Source organism: Orbicella faveolata, unplaced genomic scaffold, assembly GCF_042242905.1.
Source record: "Orbicella faveolata isolate gen_17 unplaced genomic scaffold, um_ofav_v1 contig_46, whole genome shotgun sequence".
Classification (NCBI taxonomy): Eukaryota; Metazoa; Cnidaria; class Anthozoa; order Scleractinia; family Merulinidae; genus Orbicella; species Orbicella faveolata.
In genome coordinates this window covers 33,011,750-33,035,151 of record NW_028301576.1, presented here as the reverse complement: position 1 = coordinate 33,035,151, position 23,402 = coordinate 33,011,750, and the positions used below count along the sequence as shown (strand labels likewise).

At 39.0% G+C, this 23,402-nt stretch overlaps 1 protein-coding gene across 1 annotated transcript; it reads right to left on the bottom strand.

Annotated features, from left to right (window-relative positions):
- Positions 1-3,198: 3,198 nt before the first annotated feature.
- On the bottom strand, positions 3,199-22,987 carry LOC149099838 (uncharacterized). The gene is made up of 36 exons (XM_089276915.1): positions 22,857-22,987; positions 22,606-22,775; positions 22,448-22,513; positions 22,257-22,333; positions 21,579-21,658; positions 21,397-21,491; positions 19,851-19,918; positions 19,447-19,505; positions 18,861-18,977; positions 18,621-18,667; positions 18,126-18,257; positions 17,773-17,897; positions 17,343-17,406; positions 16,900-16,993; positions 16,139-16,199; positions 15,678-15,822; positions 14,846-15,301; positions 14,326-14,367; positions 14,065-14,120; positions 13,533-13,581; positions 13,216-13,356; positions 12,774-12,911; positions 12,300-12,394; positions 10,905-11,015; positions 10,299-10,438; positions 9,624-9,703; positions 9,413-9,473; positions 8,253-8,289; positions 7,607-7,715; positions 7,316-7,385; positions 6,574-6,628; positions 5,963-6,006; positions 5,078-5,190; positions 4,495-4,790; positions 4,145-4,222; positions 3,199-3,907 (listed from the first exon to the last, which is right to left on the bottom strand). The coding sequence occupies exons 1-36, from the start codon at positions 22,897-22,899 to the stop codon at positions 3,295-3,297; spliced, it is 4,227 nt and encodes a 1,408-aa protein (XP_089133041.1). The 5' UTR covers positions 22,900-22,987; the 3' UTR covers positions 3,199-3,294.
- Positions 22,988-23,402: the final 415 nt, after the last annotated feature.

Sequence of the window (23,402 nt, the reverse complement as noted above, 5' to 3'; positions counted from 1 at the left end):
AGGCAGCCCCATCTCTCCCGCTTGGGTAGCCAATCACAGCGCGGGATTTGATTTATCTTGCCCGCTAGCTCACGGAGCTAGCCATATAATAATGGAACTTAACAGCTGGTTTGCTAACGATAAAACTGGGAGTTAAAGCCTTCCGGTTAAAATATATAGCACAATTCACATTTTATGTTTTGTTACGAGAGGATTTACCGTAGCTCGGTCATTTCTTTGTTGATCGAAAATTCTAGAAAAGCCAACAGCAGTTTTCCAATACCACTTAGTAGTGAATCTAGATCTTTAATTTCCTTGAGTTTTCACACGTAATTGGAAAACAACCAGCTGAACATTCGCTAGTAACGCAGTTCAATTAGTTGTATTCACGAGTTAATTCCCTTATACTAGCACTACTCAAATATTACTACTGCAATTTTGAAAATAAGCAGAAATTTAAATTAAGTCTCTCACTTTCAATTTCGGAAGTTTGTTTTGTCTTAATTTGAGTTCGCTATATCTAATTTCAAAGTTGTGAGTTTTAATTTACTTCCAGTTTTTTCATTAACGTAAGTTCCATCTTCATTATATTCTATGCCTGAAAGTGTTTGTCATGTCCTGAGATTGTAAACAACAAAGACCTTTGTAAAATAACTGAGCTACTGCGCTCTGATTGGTTGATAGGTCTGTTTAGATGAGAGTATGTAAACACGGTTGTGACGTTCAGATTCGCGCGTATTTTTGAGAATTATTTTATTAAAGCAATAGAGCACTTTTTCCATGTTTACATAGCCTCATCTAAACACTCGGGGGCTGGGAGAATTCTCGAAAGTTAAGCAAACCCTTCACTACGTCTCGGGTTTACATAACTATCTCGAATTCTCCCAACCCTCCTCGTGTTTAGATGAAGCTATATAAACGAGGAAAAAGTGCTCTATTGCTAAAGCACAACACATGTAAGCAAGTGATCTTTTAAAGTTTTTTTGACTACATCGTGGAGTATAACCTCGATTAACAAAGTGCAGGATAAACTACTGTTGGACCAAGTTATGTCTCATCTCTGACGTCCGTAAGAAGACTTTTTGAGGTAGATACCAAATACTTGCTTGCTAGTTGACATGATATTTGTGTTTGCAACACTGACATTAAAACTTAAAAGAAAATCATTAGCGTGAGGTTGAGTTGTCAGCAATTAAGGCCAACAAACCACGAACTCAAATTAATTTTTCATAACTTTCATGTAATTTAACTGAGTACAACGGACGTTACTTTTGAGCAAGTTTTTTTTCTCTTTATACCTCGTCGACCATGTTCTCAGTCAAATGAACGGTGTTATTTTCGTTGTTCTCGCTATTTAACAGACGCAGTCCATCTGATAGACAGCATCCGTGATCATCTCTGTAAATCATTTCGTGCTCAAAACAGCAGGTCCACGAGATGCATAAATAAACTGAACCACACGCAGCTAGCACAAACACTCCAAATATAACAGCGTTGGCTTCGCCTGAAAGCTCGTCCTGGCTGTCTTTGTGAAGCAGTTCCTCTTTGCCAGTTTGAGCAGTTGCTTTCGTAGCTGACCACATAAACACTATAGAAAACAAAGATATTGCCTCGAATCTGCTGCGATTCAAAATTGATCCCAACTTCATCTGCCTGTAAGATTTTATCATATTTTCTACGTGTGCAGCAGAAAAAGCCGTTGAACTAAACCATACATCTGTATGAAATCACCATTTTCTCTCCCTGAAGACGGCAATGGTACATCATGCACATACTTTCCATTTCCAAAATAAAATTCATCAATTTTGGGTTAAGATAGAATGTTCGAGACGATCATCGTTTGACGATTTCATATCGTGTAAGCCCATTATCGAGCGTACCTTCATTAAAGTCAATTTATTTTCCAATTTAGCAAGGCTATGAAGACAATAGATCATTGTCCCTTGACAAAGAGTAAAAGGCCCAGGGCAAACGTTGAATCTTAGTCGAACCTATTAATTTTGAAATAGGCGCATGAATGGTGCGACGTTTGCTGCAATCCGCCGTAGGAAAAAAGATGGCGGCTGTACATTTTACCACAATACCATGCGAACCTTACACAGCCCATAAAAAACCAGGAAAGCCATATGTTTGCGATATTTGTCTCCGTGCTAACGACATTGTGTATGCTAGGTTTGAAGATTTTAGAACTTTTGTGTACGTTTTTATGAGCATTAATAAATTAGTTGCTTTAATAAATTAATTGCTTCGATTCTAGCATAGGTTCGACTTGCTAAGTAGGATAATGCGACAGTGGTTCGGCGTTTTAGCAAACGCCGCTCTAAACGCGCGCTGAACTCGAATTATTCATAAATCATGCAAATTACAAGATAATTTATTCAAATGTGATGGACTGGGCAAACGTCACAAAAATACATACTCCTCCATCTGCCAAACGCTATTCCCCCCCCTGACGAGCATGCGCTGTACAAAGACAGTTTCGCGACCGGCAATGCATTCTCGCCCCCAGAGGCCGCGCTCCTTTTGGTGCTGACCAAAAGGAGCGCGGCCTCTGGGGACGAGTGCCGGAAGAGAATGCCGAAAGTCATTGCTGACATTGCACAACGTGATGGAAGTGTGTTGTTCCTGTTTGATTAACACTAAATATAAATGCTTGAGATGCAAATTGCCTACTTGCAATAAATGCTCAGTATTTGAAGAAAACGAGGACGTTGAGGGATAGACAGCCGGTAAAAGCGTTGCATACTGCGAGGCTTGTGACAGGGACCTAAAGAAAGCCGCGCCGGGTCTACCGTTGTCTGAAGAGAGGAGTATCGGCATTTCGCTAGCAAGTCCTAGCAGTAACTTGTCGCGCATTGAGTGAATAGCACGGGGACACGTGCTTATTCCTGTGTTTTAATGAAGTGCAACTTGTGAAATAGGATCGACGCAGGTTCGACGTTTGCTGCCACGCTGGAATTAAGTCGACTCTTTGTCGCGCCTGTTTTTAATTTGTTCGACGCGACTTGGATTCGACGTTTGTCCTAGGCCTAAGACGTACCACGTGGTGTCACTCGTGTTTTTCGCCATACTCGTCAAATAGACCACTTTCGACATATTAAAATTCAGCTTGGCAGCGAGGCCCAGAGGACACAAACTAGTCAACGATAATCAAATTAACAGTTTATTAAAAAATAAATAATTCTTCATACAATGGAAATAAATATGGCATCAAATTAACTATTTTACAACAAAGCTATGTGTTGTCCTGGTATGCTCGTTTGCTATATTTACATCTACATTTGAATTACAATAAAATATTTCTTATCATGTAAACTAATCCTTAATTTGTCTATCACTACCAGAGGAACTGCTAAGCAAACTACGGATCTGACGAATTCCACGACGAAACTGACCCGAAGCTCTGCGAAAATTACGCGACACCTTGCGACCGACAGCTCTCACGGAGACTCTCTTTCCCAGTCCATTCACCGGGAAGCTACACCCCACGCGAGGAGACTGGAGAGGAGGACTTAGCTCATCGGCGGAGTCGGAGCCTAGCGACACTGATTGGAAAGAAGCTTGTTGGAGTTGTTTGGAGATTCTGTCGTCAAGCTTCTCTAAGAAGTCCGATGTGTCCGCGCTGGTATCCGCTTCAAACGCTTTCGCTAGCTTTAGTGCATTCATTCCTTCATTGTCCCTCTGATAAGGGTTTCCTCCACGATCAATCAATAGCTTGAGGCAGTTGACACGATTCCACATGGCGGCTACATGAATCGGCGTTAAACCCTCTGCGGACGAGATATCAGGGTCACCGCCATAGTCCAACAGCAGACGAGTGAAGCGGAGATTAAGAGGAGAGTCAAGTCCCACTGCAGTATGAAGAGCACTGAGTCCATTCACCAACACATTAGGGTCTGCACCGCGCCTTAACAGAGTCACGGCACGTCTGGTGGAATAGTCACACAAACCCCTAAATCACCAATACAGCTTGATTGGACTCCCTTATAACTTTATCGGTTTTAAAATGGTACCAATGGTTCAACTGAATTAATCTTTGGAGGTTTTGTCGAAAGTCGTGGAGATGCCTCAGTACGATTTTAAGCAATCTTACGTATATTAGTTATATTGAGTGTATGCCTTCGTTTGGACTTTTTCTCCTATCTAACAAGACAGTTTAACAAACCTGATGTTTTCATTTTCTATCGCACTTTTCAGCTTCCGCGATAACTTTCCCACATCATCGAGGCTGCTACCGTCGCCACTAAACAAAACAGGAATCATAAAGTATAAATAAAGCATTAGAATGATCAGAATTTCAATCAGGTTTTCCTAGCTAATTTTCAAATAGTTTGAATCGTACTATTATACCATTTAGGTTCTGATGTTTACAAACAGACAAAAAACTATGATGGATAAACTAATAATTTGTCATCAACTTCATTTACCTACAAATCAGCTAATCACATGTTGTCGACGTATATACCACCTACATTTTTTCTATTATCAACGAAACCCTTCTGCAATAAACTTTACCTGTACTTTTTGTGAGGCTGTTTTGTGTTTGGAGATTGGTTCTTCTCATGGTCACAAATGGTGACTTGTACAGCGGTATCTTTTGGAAGAGAGTATCCGGGATATTCAGACGACACAGTCGTGCAGGATTGGGATGCTGAAGGTGACACTGACGAGTGTATTGACAGTGAAACTGATGAGGATTTCTTTGAAACTGAGTTCGATGAGTCTCGTGTACTTGTAGTGACCTTTTTTACCATCTCCAAAGCATCTTTTAAACTACTTTGTTCATCGGTTAAATGTTTGGCTTTTTTTATCTGCAAGGGAGACGAAAATGTTGGTCAACAAGCTGTCTTGTATGGCTGTACGAAATATATACTGCCAAAAACAGCTTTATTAAATATGCAATTTAAGCCTATAGCTTGTTTACAAAAAGAAATTTTCATGCGAATGTTTTGCACCAGGACTCGCTTTGAAAGATAGTAACAGGAGAGCTTGTACGTTTGAGTGAATATACAGAGCTTGACTGCAGTGTATCCGAACAAGTACTATACCAGTACTAGGATTAAACAATGACGCAAGGTACACACTGCAAATAAAGTACCTGTCTCTCCAGCGCCTTGAAATATTCACACTGTTTACAGCCACATGTGTTGACCTTTCCTTCTTCGCAGGTTCCTGCAGATCTGGCCGCGGGTTTATTTGGTTTGTCAGTTGCTGCAAATTTGAGTTAAGAGAATTTGATAATTTCTCTTACGTAGAATACTCCAACGACGGACCCAAAAAAGCCAAGCGTGACAGGATTGCCTCTACTATACGATCCTATACGTGCCGTGCAATTTTCCTTCCATTGACTGAGAAACAGGTTTTTTTATCGCAGCCTAGTACCTATTCATGACCTGTTGCTTGGAACGCCATATCACTGCATTAAAGACTCGAATTTGGGAGAAACAGGCGGGCTCCTAATACTCTTGATCCCGCACCTCAAACTGGTAACGAAATTTTTGTGTCACATAGCTCATATCACACTGATGGCTTACAGTTGCATTTATCTCACAAACCAGATTGTCATTCCCTGGCGCTACGTTCAGGACAATAGGAATCCTGTCCCACGAAGGCCGAAAAGTACACTTTGACAGCCAATAAGTGTCAAGTGAATTACGCTTCACAAATGTTACTAAAGAAAGAGGATTCTAAGCATTGTTATACTGTCCATACAGGTGGGCGCAAGAGTTTTGTTAAGTTTACAAACTGTGCAACTTAATTCTTAATTTGGATAGTGCCCGAATTAGCCAGTAAGTCGGACTGTTCCGTGCACAAAACAACTAACAAGTAATATGACCACAACATGGACAACATGTCTTTCTATTACAATACTAACAACATCTAACAACGACATGTGTGCCCATGCATCGGTAAGAGGTAACATTGAACATATACAAACTATAAATTATTATTAACTTGCCAGAATTTACAACTAATTTCTCGCCTTTTGTTTTGCCAGGCATTTTCTGCTTTGTCATCCATCTTCTTCTACAGCAAAAAAGAAATTTGTTAAAATTCAAATGTGCTTGTGGACGATCGATTTTAACTATTGTATCGAGAATGTGACTTTAGATAGCAAATGACGCATGCAGTCTAAGCGATAAAAAAACACACTGTCCTTTACAAAATATGCATTGGAAGTAAACACAGTAGTGACGAACAGGTAATCTTTTCAACTGTTACAGCAGTAAGTCGTCACTAATTGCTAATCCATAGCAACAAGCCATCGAAATATCTGGTCATTTTTAAGCGTTGGCCGTATAGAAGGACTTCCCATTTAACTGTGGGCGGACATGATGTCCAGAAAATTTTTTATCGTAAATTACTTTACGGTAAGGATGAATAAAAATCTACCGTGAGTAAATCTTGCTTTTTTTAGTGATGCCCGACCACAATTTGTTTTGTCTGACCAAGATGGTGTTTTAGTAGGACATGAGTCTTTCTCTTTAAAGAGAAAAAAATTATTTGCAGCCCTGTACACATAATCACAAAGTGAGATAGCATGGCCATAAACAACGGTTTATAGCCATGCTATCTCACTTATATCTGGCTCACCGTTTGATTTGATTCGGCGTCGGGTTGTTGTTGTCTGGAGAATTGCTTCGACAAACTAATGAAAAAAGGCAAAGCAGTTAATAACGCTACGGGTATACCTTCAACAGTAACACCCTCAGAAACTGTAGAATAAGAACCTGGCTTTAAATCCAATGAAGGTAAGATAGGTAAAGTCTGTATACCAGCCAAGTGGCTCGTCAGGCCGGAGCTTATCCCGGTTTCTGTAGCATGAAGCGACTGGGAGTATTTCTACTCCCCCCTGAATGGGATGCTAGTCCATCGCAAAGTTACTCCCAGCATTAAATTTGCCGGTACCCATTTATAAACCTAGGTGGAGAGAGGCACTGTGGGAGTAAAATGTCTTGCCTAATAACACAACGCAATGTCCCCGGCCAGGGGCCCGTTTCTCGAAAGCCCCGGAAACTTTTCGGGCCCGGAAAGCCATAGCAAAATCTCGAACCTTACGATTACAGAGCTGTTTTACACCCATATTCTTAATATGAACAGAGGTTGAATTCATACAGGAAGTTTCAGGCGTATACACTTCTCCGTTTTTAGATACAGATGAACTAAAAATGGCTTTACGGGCCCGAAAAGTTTCCGGGGCTTTCGAGAAACGGGCCCCTGGGCTCGAACCCGGACCGCTCGATCCGGAGACGAGCGCACTAACCATGAGGCCATGAAAACAGCTGTTTATCTCTATATTTTACTCTAACGAGAATAACAACTCCCTGACTTTTACCTCTACGAGCAGCGGGTTGCAGTATAGCAAGTTTTTGTGTCAGTTCCTCCCCAATCTCTTTTAAAGTTCTCTAGATGAAAAAGTTAAAAAACAACAAACTCAGAAAACTGAGCAAGAAATACGTGTAAAATATTGTTATATTAAGGACAACTATTATCATGGTAGTGGGGAAGAAATATGTTCTCGATAAAAAACGCAATCAAGTTTTAAGTCTAGAGTTATAAAATTATAAGTAAACGTTATAATTATAGCTAGCACTAAATTATGTAATTATAATGTTGCCCATCCCACCTTTTTTTCTTCGAGCGAACACTGTGACAGTTTTGGTGGTGGCACATCTTCTTCATTTGCAGTGCTTTCTGTTTCTGCTGACGAAGGAACGTGTTTATCCTCTAAAGTCCTAGGAAAAACAATACTAATGATAAACATTCAAGAAATAAAGGAGTAGAAAAAAGTTGATAAATATGACATTTTCATTGAGTCGTGAGCGCGGGACAAAGAAAAATGCGACGGTTTTCGATGACTTCCTAGGTGACTTCCTGAATTCCCAGATTTCGGTCGGGTTACCTAGCCACTGAGTTACGAAGAGATTCATTCTGAGCTAGCTTGTTTAATACATTCCCATACGCGATGCTTGCAACAGTCGCTAAAAGATTGTGTGGTGTCATCAAGTTTAAACTCGCCTCAGTATCCATGTGAACAACCTGATGAGCAAACTAGAAACATTTTTAGGCGCAGTTTCTTCGCAAGCTTCATTTACACTGGACCTCGTCAACAACAGTGATAACTCTAACGGAAAATCGTATTTGAAGACTCTGACAAAAGTGCCCTTGGAACTATACACGTAGAAGTAAGACCTCATGTTAATGCAATGGGACTGAACCAATGCAGTTTAAACCAAACCCAAACATGAATTTGAATCAAAGGTTTCACTTACTCTTGAGTATCACTTGTTGACGTGCCTAGTGGTGACACTGAAATACAACAACACAAACAGGAAAAAGCATGCAGGTTTAATGAACCGATTGTGACATGATCTACCGAACACCCTAACTAGTCCAAACGACTCCGTTTGATTTTAAGGTAATTCCTCTGAAATAAAAGTTACAATAGATTTTTGTTCAAACTTTGTCCACTGAATATTTGTCATACGATAACTTCAATTTTGAAATAAAAAAGGTGGGTGCCCATGCTCATTAAGGAGCAGTGAGGCATTGAAAATGCCCCATTTTGGCATTATTTAATGCTTATCATAAGAACGCATTCCCAGTAATTGTAACATCTTTGTGAGCCCGGACTCATAAGAACACGCATTAAACTACAGTCAATATAATGTGTCGGACACAAATAAACGTTTTAAGTGTGATTCAGACAGAAAGCTAAATCCTTGATTAAAAATTTGAACCAAATTTCTTGACGTGGTTACCGACTGCAAAATAGAAAAGGCCACAGTGTATCTGCTATTTTTCTTATTTATTCAATTTTCAGCAATAGAAATTAAATCAGTCTTTTCTCACGCAAAGCTTATGATAAGTTGATTACAATGACTGGGAAAAAAAATTGGGGTGCCCGTGCTCGTTGGTGAGCTAGAGCCATTTTTCAACTGACAGAGCTCAATATCAAGGCAAATCCGTCATGTTTTCAATGTGCGCGTGCACGAGCGCGCGCTAATGACGCCATAAATTATGCGCAGTAAGGATGCGCAATGCAAATGTGAGGAATGACCTTAACTGCCGATTAAAGCTACAAGTTATCTTGAAGAGCCTTTCTAAATATCTTTAGTGTTTATGAAATTCTGCAAAAACAGGGTAAAAAAACCGAAGGAGAAAAAATATTTGTTGTTAAGTTTCTAAAATTCTGCCAAAAAAATTCAAACTTTTACTTAAGTTGGAGTATTCATGTCATTCCTACGTCTTCGTTGTTGTTTATGTCTTGTTGTTTGGCTGGGACTTTCATCTAAGAGAGTCCTTCATCATAAATCTTCCTCTTCAGGATTTACTGTTTTTCTGTATTATAATTCACAAACTGATAAATTAAATGCATTAAAAGTTTGAATATGTCAGTAAAAATTTTGCTGTATAACAACGAACATCCTACCGGCTCGTCTACGATAAAACAAGATATACGCTTGTGCATAGCATATGTTGCTTGGCATTTCCTAGGAGAAAAAAAAACAACAATGTCCATACGTATTCCAGCCAAATGGTATCATTTACGCCTTCACACACCGTTGTTTAATTGTTTAAAGTAACTGAGGAATATTCAAAAACAAACGTTGAATTACATACATAAGATTGGGAGTAGTTACCTTGGTAACATGGCTGTCATCATATCGGTACCAGACGCCATTGTTGTTGGTGAGTGCAGTGTAATGGCCGCTGCTGTAACCTGAAGTTCAAGCAAGACGTTGATAACTTATTAATGATTAGTTTAAAGTCATTATCAACATTTTATTGGAAATAAGACTTAAGCTTTTTTAGATAAGAAAGTAGTTTTCTTTCCAACGTTATCACTATTTACAGATACTGATAAGGGTTGATGAGGGATTAATTCAACCTGCTATTGTCACACTCTAATTTTCTTAAGTCACAGTTAAACCTAAGTCGCACGATCATTGATCTTTTTTAATTAAACAGATCAAAATTATAAAAGTAACAAAGTGTCTTCTACAGTTTTTACCACATTCTTCTACCTTAGTAGCATTAAATGCGCTTAAGTCCATGCTGATACACTAGCCTCTTATATTGAAACGTCCTATGGCCGGTCCGATTCAAACATATTCCTGATTGCAAGGTAAAACAAATGCCGTTGTTTTGGCAATACTTAGGAAAACATAACAGCTACAGATCGGGAAAATTGTTTCTTACCTTGTTAAGATCTATGCTCTGATTGGTTCCGTATAATGTTTGGAGCAACCAAAGAGCTTGGTGGGGCTAAGTGAGGGAGTACGTTTAAAAGTAACGAGCTTGGTTTGTTCACTTACTTCCCTCGTGACAGACACAGCCTATCAGATCATAGATAAACTCTCCTGCTCCAAGCTCTAACTTGGTGAATTCAGCCATGTCAAGTTCTTCCACAGGAAATTCAACAGGTGCTGTGATCTTGACTCCACTTTGACTGTACCTAACGTGTGGCAATGTCATTTTGTGAGTTCCATGACGAGTCTTTACATTCAAATATCCTAACAACGTCCGGTATCGCTCACCTCAATCTATGGCATTGGAATATTCTCACGTCAATTACGTGCGCTTTAATGGCTTCTTTCTTAATGTTTCCTACACGTTTTAAAACTGATGGAAAGCGCTACTGACTTTTTCGCTCCAAAGAAATTCTCCAAAGACTTTTAAATTTCCAAATTTGTTATAAATACGATTAATTAGTAATTGGACCTCGTGTCATACAATTTAGGGAGTAATCGTGCTCGTAATTTCAAATCGGCCTCCGGCTCGCGCTTTGCGCGATTGCTCCCTGGATTATACTCCAGTCGGTCCAATTGCTATTACATATATGAGGAAAATTTATGTCTCTGTCTTGAATAATTTCATTGTACTTTTGGCTCATACACTACACAAAAAATAAAATAACTTGCCTTTTGAGATGAATAATAAGTGTGTCTGGAAGCCGACACATAGAAAAACATTTGGAAGCATTCCTCTCCTCGCGGCACTTCTGACAATACCACGTATCTGGTAACTCTTCGCTTTAGAAAAACAAATGAGGAATTACGTTAGCCATTTACAGTACTGTAAGATCACAATACTGACATTAAGTACAATTCATAGCCATGTGTAATTTGAGAAAGAATATTTTTTAAATGATACTTTAAAGCGTTAGTCTAAACATTTTACGCAGTACAGATAGTACATCATAACGTAATTTATCTTTTTCTCAGCTCGTGAACGGGTGGAATTCAACAAATCCTGCAATCTGATTGGTTCATTCTCATTCGGACCGCCACAGCGGGCGGAATCCGTCGAGTTGATCTATTTTCGTGCACGAATTAGCGGTAATCATTAATTGTTCGCCCTTTTTACACTTCCATAGACGACTAATCAGCGCAAGTTTATCTCTATTCACCTTTAAATGCAAGGAAAGTCACTGTAAGTAAATTCAATTGAAGTGTTTCAAGTTGTGAGAGTTTGTTTGGCTGTTTGTAGCTCGGCGCTGTAATGGCGCGTAATCTTGTGTGTGTCTCTCTGTACAATTTTAAGTAAAAAATTAGTCAGTTCAGTCGAGTTAACCTTTCTTATCGTTCCTGTGTTTGAATTAAATGGAATGTGGAATACACTTAACGAATTTCCTTGCTATCTGTTACTCAATTTACGGTAGACAACTCTGATTTCGAGTGATTCGCAACGACTGACAGAAATTGTTGTCTGGTAGTACAACTTCCAACTTTGCATGAAATTTCACACCGGAAAACACTTAAGGAGAACTTAACTGGCGAATTAAATGCAACTAACATAAGGTAGTTCGAAATAAATCTGTTCTTTGATACATGTTTCTTTGTCTAGTATCTGAGTTACTCGCTCGTTCGCTCGTTAGACTTTTTACGAATGGTTTTGTAGACGGCGCGTAAGCCGATTCAATGACAAAGTTGCGCAAACCCACTTGTAAGCCAATTTACCGCAAGAAAAAAAAGATAAACATGTTATTGTCCAGCTTAGGGTCGGTCCGCATGGTGAAAAACTGTGACCTCGGGCTTAAAAATGCTGACCTCGGTCACAGTTTTTCACTATACGGACCGACCTAGGCCGGACAATAACATACATGTATTTAAATCGAAAACATTCCCTTTACAGTAAAAATAGCAACCGTCAAGAGCTCACTACTCTCTTTGGAAAGGAAAACGTTTTAGAAGAGGAAAGAGTCTCTTAAAAGTGTTATCTTTTGGTAAGTGACAAAATCGGATGGATGTCCAAGAGATGCAGAGTTGATCATGTATCCAAAGAGCCTTAAACTAATTTTTTGTCAATCGCGTTACCTTTCTATAAATGTCTTCAAACATTTTTGAAGCTGCAGTGGATCTTCTGTGTTTCGCGTTTTCCACATTGAGTCGTGCTCAAGACAACGACACATCTAATGAACAAACATTCAAGCAATTCAATAATATCTCCTCAATGCGGAAAACCAAGAGCCCATGACTGGGAAAACACGTTTACCATGGATATTCAACCCTAGCCCTATTAATTTACAAGGTGGGCGAAAAAGGCCGTGAGGTGAGGTTAAGTGAATTCACATCCAACTGTTCTTTCCGTCCCGCTTTGAAAATGCTAGCTCTGGATATGTTTAAAATCGCTCCTTGTTCCTCCATCTCCCTCTGCCCTCTCCCCCCCCCCCCCCCTCCCCTTCAAAAAATATTTCCAGGTAGAATAGAGCCGTTAGAAATCATGTCGTATGCGTTACGCTCCATCACACGACAGTTCTAAATATAAATACAAGAGGATGAATTTTCTACCCTCTCCGCCTCCCAACGAGTAATGTTGGTGACTTGAACAGCTAGATTGTCAAATGACTGTAGGTTAAGGATGGCGTCACTGATGACTTGGCAACCAGTGCATCCGGTTATTTTAGTGCAACGCGAACAGTGAAGTCCCTAGGGAGAAGAAGGAGTGAATAAATTTAACTGTTTAGTATTAAATTTGAGAAAGTGCCGCAGCCAAATGATATTTTCTGAAGGACAAGATTTTGTTCCACCCAATGTACAGGAATTATTAATTTGAATAAAATCGGAAATTAAATTTCAGCAAGGCTTAACCTCTGCGTTTACTAAGCAATCCAAATCCTTTCAGGGGATAGCGTTTACTTAACGCCAACGTTAACGATCACTTTCACCCGTGTGGACGGCCAAGGTTGAAAACCGACAAATACAGGATAGTTTTACTTTATTCGATACTAACCTGTTGATCGACAAGGTGTAACGTGAAGGGAAGTGAAGACACAGGTTCGGGTAACAGCCTCGCTATGAAAGAGTGCATATCTTTTCCAAGAATGTTCATGGGTACAATGATGAGGTTAGGATGTCCAAATAACCTTTTCGTCTGAAAATACAAAAGAACGCATGAATTGTCGCAATAGTAATATGACACACTGATGGGAACGGACATCATGTTCGAGTTGAGAGGTAAAGCATCTGAACATTAAGCCAATAGACCCATCAACACTTTATAGTTTCAAAAGGGTATCAAACTTATGATTCTGCCGAAACACAGATTACCTTGGAGTCTTCTTCGAATCTCCGTAAAAGACACGGAACCATAATCATTCTGAAAAAGAAGAAAGATAAGAAAAGACCAAAGACTTAGAAATAGGATAGGAAAACTGGGATAAAAGGAACGAGCTGTTAACCCTGATTGTTAACAAATTCTTAATGGAAAACGTTCCATTTTGCATGTAAAATCTAAACACGAACAATTTTTGTAACCAAACAGAGCTGAAAAAAAGAATGTTGTGTTTGCTTCCGACTAACTATTCAGGCACCTCTTTTAGATTTATTTGTAGAACCTTGATCTGGATTTTAATGGTAACAACGTTTGACTCACGTCATTTCCTTAGACTCTTTGACAATAGGATGGATTGCAACATGGAAGAGTCCCGACTACATTCCCTATTTGGACTCAACTTAGAGATAATGAGACTCCCTTCAACGACTGTGCATAACAAGATCGAACAAGATCAGATCAGATCGACGTTTTTTTTTGACTAAATATTGGTTTTCGTGGATAATTTAACCACAGGTAAGACAATACCTTGACTTGTGTTTAATTTCACGAGAGTGAATAACCGCTTCTTGCTTTGCACATCTCTGTCGACAGCAAAAAATATGTCAGGTTAATAACAAACTTATGAGACTTACTGGGGCAAAAACAAAACGTATTCCCACGTTCTGGTTGGTTCTTTTCTATCCTTACACAAATTTTATAAATTAATTAGAATGCGACATGGAATGTAGACATGACCATAGAGTACATATCCTGTTTGATTCGCTACTTGTGACATGAGTTACTTACCGGGCAAGACAACTGGTTATCAATAACTCCTCCCGCTGCATCCTATGCGAGGAATGAACAAGTTACTCTTCATCAATTGTGCTCAAAGTGAATATAACTGCTTCTAATCAGCCCAGATACGCCCATGACAAAAACTGTTTCCATCGACCCCTGATTTGAATCATCACTTCCGTTTCCAGAAGTCTCCGCTTCAAGATTCATAAAGGATATTTGCGATAATGGAGTTTCGGGTAAGTTCTGTTCACAGAAGTTGTCTGAGACAATATGGAACTTAATAATATCAAAAAGGGAAAAGCCAATCCTCGAAAACTGCCATAAACGAGTTTATGATTTCAAACGAAGGCATAAATAAAGGTATATTCACTTATCCCTTGCTGTTAGTTTTCTGTGTCTTCTGATTTCCTCACATTTTGGATCTAATTAGCTGGGGGAGACTATTCTACTCTTTGCATGGTAAAAATGTTGTCTTCACGAAGAATGTGGTGTTTTTAGCTTCTTAGTTTGGACGGATTTCACCCACCTGAAGGCATTGGCGACAAAACAGTCTTCCACACTTGTCATGTGGAATAAGTTGCTTATCAGACTTCTCCTCCAGACAAATACAACACGTGCCGCTCAAGCGATACACGTGTGACAACGAAGCACGTGTTCTCTTGCCGGCGCGAGTCTTTGGAGTGCTGGTATTAGGACTTGTCATTCTGTTGTGATGGTGTTTAGTAAGCGGCGATTTGTCAACTGTAACAGACTCACTTTGAAACTCAAGTGCTGACATGAATTCTGAAGCACTTGCAGCCTCTGGAGAGTAGTACATGGTGGAGTCGTTAGTCTGACTCAACACTCGTCCCGCGGGACATGACAGAGAAGTTCTTTTCATGTTGTCATCTTGAACGTACAGAGACTCGGGAGCATTTGAAGGTTTAAATATGTACAGTTTGCTTCTGCGGTCAGTGAATGGTGTTAGCTGTTTGTCGTCACTCTGTAAGAGAAATATGACTGGTCAGACTCCAAAATGAACAAGTTCTGGAACCAAGTATCCAACCTTAAGGCGCTTTCCAACGACCGTATTTTAATTTGTAACCACACTGCCAAATGAACGCGCCATCCAATGATCATAGTTCTTCCTCATCGGGACCAGATGGTATTGCAATGTTAGTCAGTGTATTGCGTGGCTTCTGGCTGGACGCAAATGAGGAAACAGAGTGACACATCCTCGATTTGTTGCCTAAATTACAATGCAGTAGTAGTAGCTGAAGAAACTCACGCAACAGTTTTCCTTTGCGCAAAACCCAGCGAAAGTCTTACGTTAAATTCATGAGTTTTAACTAACGCAACAAAAGATAGATTTTCATTACCATAATGGATATTATTTGACTGTTTCGCACCACGGATACTTTAAGGTCCTTCAGATATGGACGCGTATCATCGGTGGTAAGTAAGGAAACAAAGTTGGTTTTCAGTTTAAGCACAGTACTTGGTTTGGTAACTTGAACTTTGTATCTGATCGAGAACAAAGAAGAAAGTATAGTAAATAAGAAGCCCTAGAACAACGAGAAAGACGACCATCAGAGCTACAAATAGATTACTTCGAACTCGGAAGCAAGAACACTTAACAAGTTTATGCACAAGAAAATTCGCTTTTAGCAGTAAATAAAGGACATATCATTTTGTTGGGAACTCAAATAGAAGAAAAGAAATACTTATATTGATACAGAATCTTTCCACAGCATTGCTGTTGAACCGTTCATAGTCGTGTCTCTTGGATGGCATCAGGTACGATAGTATGTAAGGTTCAAATTGACTTTTTTAGACTCACTTGACTGCCTGTATTTTGCCGTCATTTGTCTCCTTTGGATCACGGTAAACCCACGTGACAACTATGAAACGAAAAGAAAATTGGAAAGAGAAAAAAAAAAACAGCGTGAGTAGGCGTGACACGCGTAAAGATTTGTAGTGAAGAACTAGCAGCAAAGACCTGTAGTAGCTGGAGTAAAGATCGTGGGAAATTTGAAACTTGATCAAAAGATGGAAACAAGAAACAAATAAAACTTTTACAAATTTTTGAGAAAAATTCTTACTCAAACCTCTTCAGAGTATTCTATCTTTGTTTAGAAATGTCAAGCCCTCAGAAAATTACTTCAGATCTGTCGTTGACGAAATTCCTGAGCTTCAGCATGCTATAAAAATGATACGTTCTCGAGTATTCAACTGTAATCCGCAGAGGCAAATAAATAACAGGCGAAACGAGCACAGATATTGCACGGTATTTACACTATATATAGGTAACCGGTTTTGACAGGTAAATTGCTGTCTTCTAAGTTGTCCTGAGCACACGCAACCTCAACTTTAGTTTACATTTGTTTTTGCGAAAAAAAAAAACCCGTTTGATAATGAATTTGATTATCCGCAAAATACTTTACGAAAAGTAGTCACCGTCTTTAACTGAACGTTTGCCTCTAGAGTCGTATTGAAATGATCAGTGTTCATAAGAGTAAGACTGCTCAGCTGCTCAGCTGTAATTCAGTGCCAAAAGAAGTGTTATCTTAAGTTCTACTGCTATGATCATGGTATACTTGCCAAATGTGTGGTATGATTCACTCAACAGTGGCACTGATAGAAACGTAAATGGTTGATATTTAAAAGATTCATGGCTGCAGTTAGAACAAGTGATCTGAGAAAGAGAAAGAAAGACTCAGCAACAGTTATGATTCAGGCTTCTTCAAAGTGTCCTGCACAAAGAAGTTAGAGAAGATATTCAATAATGATGTTAGGTAGGTCTAGCTTACAACAATCTGAACATGTATTTGCAAATCAGATGACGTGGAAAGGCAGGGTAGTTCTAAAATATTGGTCGAGTATTATCAAGCAGATCTGGTGCTCACGCCAGAGTAGGTGTCACACACTATGTAAGGAAATCGGAAATCATGTCTTGTTTTTCAGAAAAATCCTGAAAGTTAGTATATTAAAGAATAAATTGATTATCTGTTCTGGCACTACAAACGTCCAACTTCCAACTTTACCTTGCTTTGCAGTTGTCCTTGGAACGTATCAACAATAAGAGAATCGTTGTTTCTGGTGTACTCTCTAGAAAATAGATGAAAATTGGATGATTTTGATTACCAAGATTATATACTCAGCTACTGACGTTACTTACCACGATTATTCACGTGCAATTCTTGCTAATAATGACTGCGCAACTTTTGAAAGGAAAGTTACGTCCGATCACGTTGCGATCTAAACCTCGTCTGCGTTGAAAGGTTACGAGATCGTACGTGCTTTGATCTTGAACGATTATTTGTATTTGCTGCAAATGTCCTGTGTTCTATATTTGGATGACCAGGAATGACTACTAGTGTGATTTTTGCCGAGCGTTTTCGACGTTACTTTCTATTTTCTAATGTTCTGCAATTTACATGTATTGTTTGAAAATCAAGGGCTTAGCATACCCACCTCCATCTTTGTTCTGCGGAGCTACTCTTTTTAGTATGGTCACTGAATGAGGAGTCGGAGCCTGCACAGTTGAGCTCGTGATGAAGGCCATCGAGAAACAATGCAAGAAATTCATGGCAGTCATGCTAAGAAACAGTAAAAAGAAATCGTTCAATTTATATTAAGAATAGTTAATAAAGGTTGAGGAATCATACTGATTACCCCACCAAGTAACACAGGCTCGGAGTATTTTAGTTTTGGGCCTTTTTCCAGACATTAGATCAACAGGGATGATGCACGGACTCAATACAAAGCTCAGTGCTTTGTGTAGCTCCCATACTAGTGTGTTTTTAGCGAATTCGTTTTTATGTTACCTGTCTCTGTGGTGCAAGCTGATTGCTAAATTGTGAAGTGATTGCTGTATACAGATCTGTAGGATCACACTGAAGATAGGAGCCACTCCAGACTTTAGTCACTAGTTCACCCAAGCTCTTGCTCAACAAATGCTGTAAAAATAAAACAATTCCTTATGTGTGGCGACGTCAACTCTACTCTCATTTATTGTTGCAGATCTGAGCCCCACCACCCTCCACCTCCTGCAAACGCTCGTGGTTGGCTTGGGAAGGTAACCTAACAGCAATCACAGAGGGCGGTCGAAGGAAAAGTTGCCTAATAAATCAAAGCGAAACCAAACACACAAAAAGACATTGTAAAGATCCTCTATACAGAAAGACGTCGCCCAAGCAAAACGACAGAATTTTCCTCCACGCAGTTACATTTAATTTTCAATGGCTGGTTTCAGTTGTTGGTAGTTTGGAAGGAGGAGCCCACTGAGAAAACGTTATTTCGTATATCTGATACATTCTCACCTGACTGTTCTTTGGGTGTTTCTTTGTCATTGTTTTGTGCCCTCCACCTATAGAGAGAGGCACATTGAAGAAACGTTGTCCTTTAGAAACAAATCATGAAGTATGAAGCCAAAAAAAGACCGTTTAGATTTACTTGGTGTTTGACTCTGTAGTCAAACAATTTTCAATTAGTTTTAGTAATTACATATTAGAAAGATATCAAAAAGTTAATCTCGTCGCACGTTTTCGATGAATTCCTACCTAAGAAGAATCTGCAGAATGGTGTGACACTGAAGAGGCACTGTAAGCCAGCGTTCACAAAACAAGTGTTGCCAAGGTTCTCAAGTCCACAGACACCTGCCACGGCATCCCGGAACTCTGCAACATAGGAACTGTTTTATAGCAATGATAACTGCAAATTACATTTAAAATGGAAATCGGATGGCTGTGGGCGAACAGGTTTATTTGCGTTTATTTGTGCTGTCATCGTGTATTTCGTTGTCAAATAGTACTTTGTTAAGGAACGAATCAATTTCCGACACTTACCAAAAGCCTATTGCTCTAAACTTACCAAATATATTAAAAATTGCTTTAACAAGAAAACCCTTTGAGTTAAAATAGCATAGAAAAATTCAGGATACCGGTAGCTAAGATTGGTTTTTCAAAACCAAGAACAACTTAAGTTCTTAACACCAAATTATTGTTCTTGCCATTGTTATGCCAGCAAAATTTCATCTTTGAGTACTCGCGCTACACTGGACAGAGCTCTCGTTGTTTCATATCTTCGTGACAAAATCGGATATTTAAATTGCTTTGGACGAGGTTTACAGGAACTATCTTAGCTTACCTTCAACCGTAACTGGTGATTTGTTACATGGATTCTTTTTGCCGGTAGCCTCTTGTATTCTGCAAAACAAAGAAAAAGGTTAAGACGATAAGCACTAATGTTCATGTTACCCCGAGCATAGTTGGCTTTCATTTGGAGATAGGGGTAACTCTAATCTAACGCCAGCTCAAAATTCGCAATTATGAAAAGTCATGATCTCAATACAGTGGAACCCCGTTAATGCGATCACCAACGGGTCACAAAAATCTGGCCGTATAAACAGGGTGGCCGTATTAAAGGGATTCTTTAAATACGAAAATGACTGACTGAGCTTTTTCTTAGGCCAGAATAATGTGGCCGTAATAACAAGGCGACCGTATTAACGGGGTGGTCGTAAGGCGGGGTTCCACTGTACTTTATTTTACCTTGTGTCTATAACTTGTGTTGACTCGCTGGTGTTACTTGAAGCAAATGCTGTGGCATCTGGAATATTCTTTGGGTGAAGAAATTAAGCGGTTGTTAGCTAGAATACGCGGCTAAAAATATTCGTAAATACAGTACTTAATTTCGTGACGTATAAGAGAAAACAGTCTACTTCCTAGCCATTTTTATGCAGCAGTAACCTTAACAGAACAAATGAAATTTCATAAACTACCCTGTAAATAGTCCGATCCAAAATAAGCCTTCCAAATCTCAGAAAGAAAGGTCTTCCAAAGTAAGCCTATAGACTTAACATGTTAGACTTACTTGTTGACGACGATATATTATAACTTTTTCCAGTTAGAAAATTTTGAAGTTCTATGGCCAATTTCCTCTGTCAGACGCTCTTTTTGGATGAATACAACCCGGGGGAATACAACTACCACGATTCCGGACAGGCGCATCTCAAAGAGGAAACTGGCCATTGAGGTCTGTTAAATCCCTTATTCCAAAGAAAAGTCCAACCATTTTTGAGATAATAACCCTTTCGAGAAAAACAGCTCACCGAAAGTCACCAGAGGGCTTGTAACTGTAGTGTTCTGGTAACTGTAGTGTTCTGGTAACTGGTGGTATTTATAGCGTAGACATTCAGGCTTAAGGAAAAGCACTTAGTTTTTCATGACTTTAGACTCCACAAACCTTTAAAGTGGTACTATGATCAAATCCATGACGAAAATCGCATTTTTCCTATCGCAGCCATTTAGAACATAAAAAGTAGCCTGTGTGAGAAGAAAAATCCTGTTTACCTTACTCAAATATCTCTTTTCGTTTCAGAGATATTTAAGTTTTTAAAATATGCAAATTAGCCGAGTAATGACGTCATACACTCAACCAAATTTTGATCAAATATGAAGAAAAAAGATATCTCAGCCAATTTGTGTCATAAATGTTTGATTCCTTGCAGTAAGATTCTAGTAAATGTGCTCCACAATATGAGCTTAATAGTTTGGTTAGCATGGCAACATACTGGGTTCCAGACCTCCCAAATATTAAAGGCATTTCTGGCCACCTTTAACGCTCCATTTTGATATTTGCAAATGGTGTCTCATATGCTTGATCCAGCAAGCATATAAATATGTTAGCTCAAGTTTGTGGCCTCGTTTACTGTTTTGCGAGCTGAAAATCATTAACATGTTGAAATCAAGTGGGTGGGGACTGGAAAAGAGTGAGTTGCCATGAGAACATAATTTTTTATAGCCGTAGGTGAGTGTCCTGTAGAACTATTAGCCTACCAAGTTTCAATGGTCTGCACTGCAAATTGACCAAGATAGTTCTATTTATATACTTGATATAAAATTGGGTTGAATGTATGACATCATCAGTCATCTCATTTGCATATTTTACACGGTAAACAGCGTTTTTATTCTTTCATGGAATTCCATGTAATACACCTAAAAAATCAAGGGGGAAAAATGTGATCATAGTACCATTTTAAAACTCTTTTGCCACATTAACTTGTTACCGTTATTTCTAAGGTTAAAAGTGCGTCACCTTTGTTTGTTTTCCGTTCAACGCCTCTTCCTTCTCTGTTACTGTGGATGTAACAGTGTCCATAGTGTCCTTGACAAACAGTTTACTGAGCTCGTCTAGGATCAATTTAGAAGATAAACATGATTAAGGAGTTCACTTGTTGACTTCTACTCAATTTAATTTTTCATGTTATCACTATTTACCTTGAATTTTGCTGTTATCATTCCAAGTGTCTGATGATTTAACCTCTAGCTGACGAGACTCGCTGGGTTTGACTTTAGACCTAATGCGTGCAAATAAATAAATAAATAAATAAATGAATGAATTAAATAAATGAAGGAAGGAACAAATTTTGGTTACTAACCATTGTGTTTTCTCTCAGTGATCTCTTTAAACCTCTTTATGGAGTTCAACATTTACAAAATAGCAACTTTATATTCACCAAGATTTAACAATTAGCTTACAAAAGTCACAAAATCCGGCGTAGAAAAACTCGAGAAAAAATAACAAAATTCTTTCTTATAGGATCTTGATAAACTGCTCGAAGAGTCTCTTGTTATCCAATAAAACTGATCGAAGAAATATCAAAACTCAGAAAACTAGAATGAAGGCTCTTGTGCTTCGGTTTTAGTAATCACACAGTGCTGGAGGGGAGGTCGGAGTGGACTGGAAAGGAAGGAAGAAGAGACACCTCATAAATATTTTAGTTAACTGTCCAAACCTAATCATTAGTAAAAAAAACTAGTGATGAGAAATACAAACCCTGTGCTAGATGATGATCGATAATAGCAGCCTGGGTCCAACTTCCAAATAAGTTATCTCGCCAAATTAAAAAGACCTTGATAATGGCGGAGTGATTTCAAACCTGAACTTAAGCTTACCTTTTGCTTCCTCCAGCAGGTCCAACCCTCTCGCTAGCAAGCTTGCTGTTTTGAACCTTTAGTCTTTCCACCTGAGTCTGAAATTAACAGCAAAAGTGACCGACTATGACTCAGTTTCATAGGGAACACTAAATATAAGCCACAACAATTTTCCTGCTGAAAGAAGAGTTTTTAAAAATAAGTTGTGGCACCTCAAGGTCTCCCTTTTCCTTATTCAGGGCTGCAATAATTTTCCAAGCATCTGATGCTAATTTGTCCTGCAAGGAGAATATTTAAAATAAACTTACTTACAGATAATAAAGCGGGGCTGTACTTAAAGTTTACAGTGAAAACTGAATTCAAAGCAAACCTTTTCAAGAGCTTTCAGCTGGGCTAAGAGCCGAGTTTGTTTCTCGTTCAGAGCTTCTTGTTGGAACATCGCTACTAAAGAACTGACTTGTTTTAACGTTTCCACTTGTTCTTCAGTTAAACCAGGCTCGGGTTTGTCTTTCTTCTGATTTTGCACAAACTTCTGTGGTTCTTTCAAGATGGAAAACAAGGTCGTAAGCGAACGAAGACGTGGACTAAAGTCGGTCAAAGAAAGCGTAAATTAGAACTAACCTCTCACAGTTACTGGTAACTTCTCCGCTTCCTCGACTTTCATTTTTTCCCAATATGTACAGCCAATTTTAAACTACTCAAAACCATTCGGTAAACCAAAGCTTTTTTCGCCGAATTCAAACAAACGTTTGTTGTTGTGGCGAAGTTCATTGACGCGACCAACGAGCTTTGTGATGTCATATTTTCCCGCGCGCGCCAAGCTTCGAACTCGTTCCCAGAACGAGGTTTGGACTAGTTGCCGGAAATGGAAAATCAATGGACAGGTTCTTTCTACATCCTTTGAATTACAAAATATATCTGGCGAACGTTTACAATTTACGAATTAGTTCAGAAACAACTTCAAAATAAATTATTCGGAAATCATTAAATGCGTCTTCATTACAGCGGATACAACATTTAAAGTCGCTGTCCAGAATTTCCGGCGTGCAATGACGGAAGATCAACAAAATCGAAACAAAACGGTTCCATCTCAACAGCTTGAAAGGACTAATTGATTTATAATACCAGGGCAGTGTCTGTTAAATTGATAGATGAAATGATATTTAA

Excerpts from the sequence above, each read along its gene's own strand:
- LOC149099838 (XM_089276915.1), bottom strand. The coding sequence starts at position 22,899 with ATGAAAGTCGAGGAAGCGGAGAAGTTACCAGTAACTGTGAGAG. Across the intron at positions 12,912-13,215 it reads TACACCTTGTCGATCAACAG|GGACTTCACTGTTCGCGTTG; the intron begins GTTAGTATCGAA and ends TCTTCTCCCTAG. Across the intron at positions 11,016-12,299 it reads TTGAAGACATTTATAGAAAG|CGAAGAGTTACCAGATACGT; the intron begins GTAACGCGATTG and ends GTTTTTCTAAAG.